Source organism: Humulus lupulus, chromosome 3 (assembly GCF_963169125.1).
Source record: "Humulus lupulus chromosome 3, drHumLupu1.1, whole genome shotgun sequence".
In the NCBI taxonomy this organism is placed as follows: domain Eukaryota; kingdom Viridiplantae; phylum Streptophyta; class Magnoliopsida; order Rosales; family Cannabaceae; genus Humulus; species Humulus lupulus.
This window is the reverse complement of record NC_084795.1, coordinates 251,230,452-251,239,115: the sequence shown is the minus strand read 5'-3', so window position 1 is coordinate 251,239,115 and position 8,664 is coordinate 251,230,452. Positions and strand designations below refer to the sequence as shown.

At 30.9% G+C, this 8,664-nt stretch overlaps 1 protein-coding gene across 3 annotated transcripts; it reads left to right on the top strand.

Annotated features, from left to right (window-relative positions):
• The first annotated feature begins 1,017 nt into the window (after window positions 1-1,017).
• Window positions 1,018-7,193, top strand: LOC133823580 (transcription factor GTE11-like). Of its 3 annotated transcripts, none has more exons than XM_062256419.1 (10): window positions 1,018-1,316; window positions 4,019-4,708; window positions 4,903-4,963; window positions 5,034-5,153; window positions 5,272-5,318; window positions 5,398-5,458; window positions 5,571-5,713; window positions 5,822-5,888; window positions 6,640-6,737; window positions 6,821-7,193. In XM_062256419.1, the coding sequence occupies exons 2-10, from the start codon at window positions 4,055-4,057 to the stop codon at window positions 7,040-7,042; spliced, it is 1,473 nt and encodes a 490-aa protein (XP_062112403.1). In that variant the 5' UTR covers window positions 1,018-1,316; window positions 4,019-4,054; the 3' UTR covers window positions 7,043-7,193. The 3 variants fall into 3 exon arrangements, with proteins under 3 accessions (XP_062112403.1, XP_062112404.1, XP_062112402.1); XM_062256418.1 differs by having other exon boundaries at window positions 1,019-1,316; window positions 5,260-5,318; XM_062256420.1 differs by lacking the exons at window positions 6,640-6,737; window positions 6,821-7,193 and adding an exon at window positions 6,027-6,359 and having other exon boundaries at window positions 5,260-5,318.
• The last annotated feature ends 1,471 nt before the right edge of the window (window positions 7,194-8,664 follow it).

Sequence of the window (8,664 nt, the reverse complement as noted above, 5' to 3'; positions counted from 1 at the left end):
AGCACAATTAATCAAAATGTTTAAAACTTATATTTTTTCTTTAGTTTTTTTTTAAAAACTTATATTTTAAATTGATGAAAATATATAAGTCTTTAATTATTTTTATTAATTTAATAAAATAATTATTAATGTTTAATTTAAAATAGTTATTTTGAGAAAGAATAAAAAAGAGAAAATAAATTAAAATTTTTAAAAATAATTAAAATCCTATATTTTTCCCTCACTTTCTTATTATTTATCAAAATAATAAAAAATAGGTATTAAAATACAACATTTAAAAATATTGAGTATATTTACCGTAAAAGAAATTTGGGAATAAAAGTATAACATTTTGAAAATATTTATTATATTACCACAAAAAAAAAAAAGATTGGATATAAGAGCACTCACAATGGGTGAATTATAATAGGTAAAATTATAAAATTTAGCTCAAAATCTTCAAAAATACACTTCATTGGATGAGCTAAACCACTCATCTATTTTAGCTCACCACCATATTTTCAACTCCACATATAGTTAAGGCTTACCTCTCCTTCAAACATTTTTTATTGTTATTTTAGTCATTTTTATTATTTCTCTTTCTAAATTAATTACTTGTTTATTCTTTTATCTAATTTTCTATTATTTTAATTAATAAAGATATTTAAAAATATAATATTTAAATAATGTAGAGATAAAATATAAAAAAATGAATATATGGTGTAATATAAAAGTTTGAGGTAAAATAAAAATAAATAAAATTTTACTAAGGTAATTTAAAAAATAAAGTAGAAGATATATTGGTAGTGCTCTAAACTTTTTGAAAACATTAGTTATTTAGTCCTCATTTACACAAAAAATTAATAAAATATTAATAGCTTAAATATGGAGGAGAATCACTATTTATTTAGGTAAAAAAAAAATTAAACTAGCTCAAGTTTATCTTAACCATTTATCTTACCTATTAGAAAGACTACTTTAAATAATTTTTTCTTTATATTTTACCTATTCCATTGTTAGTGCTCGTATGATTTAAGCCCTTTCTTTTTTTAAAGGGTTGACTGCTCTGGTTTTCTTTTGGGGATAAATGTTCACCTCTACATCTACTAGAGCCGTCTCTGCCCGAGCCCTCCCCTCTCCTCTGTTTCTCTCTATGTGCCGTGACCCCGGCCACAAGAGACAACACCGTAAGACCCCTCTTTTTCTCTCTCGGCAAAGGAACCCACCACCAGCTCCACCCACCCACGGCCGTGGGCTCTTCCTTTTTAACTTGTGATGATGCAGTTGCCTTCTCTTCGCTACTGAAGCGTTAGCATCGTCAGAATCATCGTATAAGAGTATGTCTTTTTATTCTTCTTCTTTTGCTTCTATCACTTCGTGCCTTATGTATGTGTATGCATTTATTATTGTTCGGTATTCGCACAGGGCTTGATTTTCTTCCTTGATGGGTTTTCCATAGAGGTTTAAAATTAATTTGTTTTAGCTTCGTGTTTATGGGAAAAAGGGTTCCTACAAATCACTTTACTATAATTTACAAGTTGCTAAACAGCAAAAGTGAAAGAAAAAAAAAATCATTTTCCTGTATTCTGGTATAATTGCTTGCAACGTGTTTGATATAATGTCTCTTTCAAGATTATGCATTTTTCTTTACTTTTTATCATGTAAATTTGATCACTTTTTATATATATATAAATATATATTTTTTTAAAAATCAAGTAATCAGCTAATGATGATTTTACTAATAAGGAAGACCTATTTTTTTATTTTACAATCTCATCACAATTCTCACTGACTATGTTATATAAATGTTGATACACATATACTATTAGCATTTCTTGGTCAATCGGCTTAATTTACACTATATGCCTCTTGAGCCTTGTAAAGATGATTCCATTTTCTCTCATTGTCCCTTATAAAACTCTTTGCTACAATATAAAGTTGTCATGACTTGGAAGAAGCCAACCTTCTTGTAGATTAGGAATAGATCCTGCCTATTGCATAATGTTGTCTATAGCTGAAACCTTCTTATAGTATTAGATCTTGTGGATTGCCTATTGTTGTCTATTAGCTGAAAACGTTTCAAATGAGTAGACACAAAATACAGTTAGTTATTTTCATTCTCAAGAGCTCGCATCAATTGTTTATTTTGATCTTTTCTTTCTTGCTATACTTGCACTCTCACCATAACTCTTGGACTTAGGATTTGGAATTTGGAATGGAAAAGTTATTAGTTACATGAATTTAATCTGTAAAATTTGCTGAGGGGCATAAAAAGAAATAGGGGAATTAATAAACTATATCATCTATTACACGTCGTTTCTTTTGCCTTTAGTAAATTACACTTATGTTTTTGGTAAGGTTGATGAAAATTAGTTGAAATATTTTGTGATAAAATTATATGGAAAAATAACTTGTGAAGAAAATAATTTTATTAAAAATAAAAATTGCGGTTGTTAACTTAGGCACATGTTTCACTTCAAACTAGCATATATATTCATGAAAAATGGGAAGTTATATAAAATATATATATAACAAAATCCTTCATATGATAAAAACATACCGTGGTATGCCTAATTTAGTAATCATATCTCACTTAAATTTTAATATTGAGTTGTAAGGTTCACATTTTTCACACTTCAATTAAAAATATAATTGGGTACTCATAAGTTTTATTTTTTGAAAGGAAGTACACATAAGTTATGAAAGAAAGGACATTGAGTCATTGATTGATTGTGATGAACAAATATGGTATAATCACATATGAAAGGGGCAATTGTTACTTAACACTATATCCTTAAAATATCTTTCTTTTCTCTCATTATTTTGATTAATATTTATTTTTCAGAATACACTAAATAAAGAATAAGCCATCACGTACTCATTGAACTTCTATAGTATGTTTAGTACTATGAAGATTAATGAACTTTCAATCGTTCTCCTCGTAAGAAACATAAAGATTGAGAGTAATCGTTCATTTATTCTATTTCACTAGATTATGTACTTCCTCCTCTCTTTTTCTTTTCCTCCTATTAGCAAATATAGCCTTATCCTTAGTGTTTAGTTTGAACGTTTCGAAGTGAGTACAAAATTATTATTTTTTTCATCGGAATGACATTCCAATACACTAAAATACAACCAAACAAAAGAATGGAATGAAAATGGATTCTTTTTCATTTCATTCTATTATCCCTAACCAAACATCACCTTAGGTCTCTAATTTTCCTTTGTGTTCTTTCAAAAGTAGTAACTAGTAGGCTAATTCTAATATTCTATTAAAAATTGTAATCTATAACAACATTAATTCTAACCTTATTATTGACTACCTATAATATATAGGAATATTCCTATCATAAACACAAATCAATAATCACATGTCAATGATAAGCTATATTAATTAAACCTATTTTAGGTTTCATTTCCAAATTCCATCTAAATTACTAGATCAAATTCCAAAGTTAATATTTATGTATTTATTATGTGGATGATTTTGACAACGATTCTTACCAATTTTTCCATTTGAAGTTAGTTTTAATTTCTGGAATTGGTACTTTATTAAATTACCTTCATATTTTTTTTTTACAAATAGAGTCACTGTTAACAAATTAGTAATTGCAACAGGCATGTAAGCGTTTGAATTTGTTACTGTTTGTTATGATAGTACTATCACACATGCAAATAAATAAATATGTATTAATATGAAAAAAAATCAGTGATTACTATTGTACTCTGTATAATGTTTACAAAATGAAAAATTATATCATCATTAATTTTAGATATTGAATTGGTATTTTATTAATATGTTATAAAAAAGTTTCCCAACCAGATCGTAAATCATTTAATAAAAATCTAAATTATTTGAACATAATTATTGAGTATTGGTCCTTATTGATATATATATATATATATATTGTTGGATTGTAGTGATAGACATAGCCTAGTTGTGCTACACCAATCCATTTTGACGAGGTCCCAAGTTGGAATCTCCTCCCCCAAAGTAAAATATATATTAATATATTTTTCTGTCTGAATAACAATGCAGAGTGGTGTTCATTGAGTTCTGCAACTAATTGCCATTATGATGCTCGTACAACCCAAGAGGCTGAAGATCAAATTTTCCAAGGAGAGTATAAAAACTGATCCGGGGACATCATGTGGTGTTGAAATTAATGACTACATGATGTCAAGTACTAGTGTTGTGTCTGGTAATGATCGAGGTTCAACATGGATGGTTGGGTGTCAGAGTGAGAAGAAACAGAAGACAGAAACCAGTGCCCTGGTGATGTGTTCGTCAATTTTGGAAGATCTGATGTCTCATGAATTTGGTTGGATTTTCAACCAACCGGTTGATCCTGTTGCTCTGAACATTCCTGACTACCTTTCGATCATTGCTAAACCCATGGACTTGGGAACAATAAAATCTAAACTGGAAAGGAATGACTATTATGGCATTTCAGAGTTTGCAGGTGATGTCAGATTAACTTTTTCCAATGCCATGCACTATAATCCTCCTATCAATGATGTTCACATGATGGCAAAGAAGTTGAGCTATATTTTTGAGAAAAAATATAAAGTTTTGGAGAATAGGCTCGGATCAGACACTTTATTAAGAGATACCACGCAAAAGTGTGACCCACCAGTTCTTTTGGTTAATAAGTCAGCACCCAAGAGGTCACTTCCTTCCAAAGGAAAGGTTGTAAGATGTTCTTCCCAGGCAAGAAGTGCTGATATAGTAAGTAGTAGTGAGGAAATTTGTGATTATGTTTGTTCATATATTGAATTGGTAAGAGGTATAGAGACATTTAATATTATGAATTGCCTTAATTGTTTTGCAAATAATACGTCATATAACATTCATTTATTCGTTGCAAGAAAGTATTCATGAAGGTTTATTGTTTATGTGACTTGTTTACATTTTGTTTATAGGTTGAACACTCTAAAACGAATACCAATTCTTTGCAAAAGTTAGGGAAGAACTTCATTAAAGGTATGAAGTGGGGGTGTTAAATTTGTTTTATAGCTCTATACATAAGCTAAATTGGCATTTTGTCTTGTAGGTACTGACAAGAGCAGTAGACGACTCCGTGTCTCTGTTAATGCAAAAAAACCATCTAGTATAACTCTCAAGCAATGCAGCTCATGTGGCAGCATTGCTTGCAGATGTAGCCTATATAGTGGTCAGTGGATTTTTATCCTTTTCTATTGTGGCTGTTATGTACTTAACTAACTCATGGATGTCACTATCAAACAATTGATCTGTGGACTCTCCCTGTCTTGGTTTAGAAATTTCTTCAGACAGATTACTGGGAAGAGATCATCCTTGCAGCACGACCTCTAGAACTGTAAGGATCTATTATCTCAATTACCTGAGTGTTTAAGTTTTTACATTGTTGGATAGTTGATCATTCTATGTAAATCTAGGATTGTCGGCCCAAGCCTGATCTAGAATCTGAGAGTGAGAATATAACTACATCTAGAGAAGGTTAGTCTTCTTCTTCCTCTATTTTTAATTTCACCATTTGTTCTTTTTAAAGTCTCTCTCAAGTTTTAATGCTTTGTGTAATTTCTCATCCATGGTGACTGTGTTGTTTTAGAATCTACTCCGACAGTTAAATTATCATTGCAAGAATCCCTCCGTGCTGCAAAAGCTGTCGCTGCAAAACTAAAATCCCGCTATGCAGACACTATTTTGAAAGTCGAAGATAAACACTGCGTTGACTCCTTTAAGGCTACTCAGGTAATCCATGTTCTATCCCTTTGTAATGTAGAAAGTTTGTGGAGGTTTTAGTGTTGAAGTCTTGAAGATAGCTTCTGATTTTTTTTTATCTTCCCGTTTTCTTACAAGGGTGATAAGAGAACTAATCTTGAGAAGTTAAAGCATGATAAAGAATTGGAACAGAGGCAACCTGAAGGTAATTTTTGTTTTGAAACTTGTTTATAGACTATTGCAGTATTTGTCTCGACTGTTTTCTTTTATTGTCAGTTTTCTTTCTAACATTTCATCCAGTGTTTCTTTATCTAAATTTATGCAACAAACTTCTTTTCTATAGACCGCTCCTTTTTTGGGGGTGGGGGTTATAGATGAGTGATTAATTTAAGGGATTTCTTTACCCAAGAAGAGCTACCATTTGAAAGTATACAAGTAGCACTGAAATTCCAAGCGCCCCTAGCTCAGAAACCACACACAGACAAACACATGGAGGCCCAGTCCAACTCATAAATCATAGACTAACAAATATACATGACATACACAACCTGCGTGAAGTTTTCATCTTCATCAATCAAAGCACTTTGTAAAATGCTACTTTAATTTCTGCAACAAGTAACAGCAGTTTCTTATCATACACTCTTATTCTTTGAATGAATGGGTAGCTTAAATGGTCGGTCAGGTTGTTTGCTTCCATAAGGTCTGAGGTTCAAGTCCCTCTTGGGTACTTTGTAATTGTTATAATTTTCTGGTCCCAAATTTTGTAAGGTTAGGCGGAGAGTATTTTAAAAAAAAATGAGAACTTTCTTTGACATAGATGAGTGTTTAATTTGTGCTTCAGTTTAGTGAGTTTCAATGTAGTACATAAATTCGGATTTTTCTTTGAGACATGGTAAGTAGTCATCTTTTTTGTTTGTCTTTATGTAATTTGCGATACTAAAATTTTAACTTTGCAGAGGTGAGGATTGAGGTTGCTTTAAGAACAAAGACCAAAATGGAGTTAAAACAACAACGAAAAAGAGAAAGAGAAGCTGCTCGAGTTGCACTTGATAAGGTTTGATATCGTTTTTTTGGTGTCTTGATATAAATGATCATTTTAGCTCAGGAAACTAATAGTGGCTCACGTCCACCACTCAGGTTAATGAGAAAGCTGATATTGAGCAAACCTTGGAGAATTTTGAGGCACTTGAACGGCTGTGCGGGTACAAGCCGTCGTGTCAGTTTTCTAGAAGAGGAAATCATTGTTACATTGAATCTTCCAGGTCAAGTCTCTCTCGTTCACCATTAGAGAAGCTGGGTTTGTTCTTAAAAGACGAGTACATGGGTGGTGAGGATGAGGATGAGGATGAGTATACATAAAAACACACATGTGGGTATTCTTATAAAATGATGTTTATACGAATTCTTATATTTTTTATTTTCAAAATATCATTTTTCTAGTATGTACATAATTATTAAATATATTTTTTCATTACAATAGAAATATAATTACTTCACTATTTTAAGAAAATATTATGGTAAGTATACTACAATTATATATAAAAACTTGTATTTTAGTTCAAATTTGAAATAAAATGTTAAAATTTTATCAAAATATATTATAAGCACAACATCAAAAAAAAAAAAAAAAATACAATACTTGCATAATAATGACAGCAATGACACGAGCATACTATGGATCGGGACAACCTAATAGTAATTGCGTTTAAGGAGTATTTGCAGTATAAATATTACATATTTTTAGCTACATAGATTTATATGCCATATCTTTTATTTCGACGGAGTAAATATCAAACGTTATGAATTGGTTTATTTCGTTACTATTACTCTGTTAAATTGGAAAAAAAAGACACGTGTCACAGATTTGAATAAATTCTATTTTTTTGGTCAAAAACTAATAAAACAAAATTAGAACATAAAACAAAAATAAAAAAAACTAAAACCCAATCCTTCAAAAATAGAAACCCCAAAAATCAAACACTTAAATTCTCCCCCTCTCTCTCTCTTCGGGTCAACACCAGGGAACACAAACCATTTTCAACGGTGTAGCTTGAAATCGACAATGGGAGATGCTTCCTCTTCATCTCACGTAAGCCCTCAAAGCAATTGGCAAAGAGTAAACCCTCGCAGTAACTCTGGGGGGAAGAAAGATTTTTCAAAATCTAGGGGTCCTAACACTTATCACTGTGGGGAACTATGGGTTCAGAGGACGTCATGGACAGATGCTAATCCTGGAAGAAGGTTCATTACTTGCTGGAAGATGAAGGTAAGATCGTTGTACCTTAATTTTTTTTTCACTTTTTTTGTTTAATCACAGGTTCTTTGTTGCATTTTTCATTTTCTTTTTGTTGAATTTCCAGTCAGATGCAATTTTTTTCATTGGGTTGATCCTGAAATTTGTGAAAGATCCAAAAAAGTCATATCGGGGCTATTGAGAAGAATTAGGGAGTAGGAGCACGAGATTATCAATATCAGAGAACCACTACAGGTTATGGAAAATGAAGACCAAATTATGGGACCAATGACATATGGAGCTTGCTATTTGAGAGACCAAGCTAATGAAAATGGGGTTGGCCTTGTTTGGATTTGTAAAAATGTCAAATTAATATTGTTGATGTCTATATTTGTTGTTGTTGTGTCTGTTTGGTTAAAGAATTGAACTTGTAATTTGAATCAATGATTGTATGTATATTGACAATGAAAATGGAATTTGTAGTTAGTATTTTGCATCAATGAAATTTTATTTATTTTGAATCCAAAATGTTCTTGCAAGTTGTCTTTTTAATTGTTGTCGCAACTGGTATTTTGCATGATTTTGCACTAGTAAATAAGCCATAAACCAGTAAATAGCTGATGCATCATTAATTAAGTCAATTTGAGTGCCATTATCATGTCCTTATTTAGTAATTCAAAAGCCATAAACTAGACATAAACCAGTAAAAAGATCATGCACTAGTACAAAATTCTTATAGTTTTAAGCC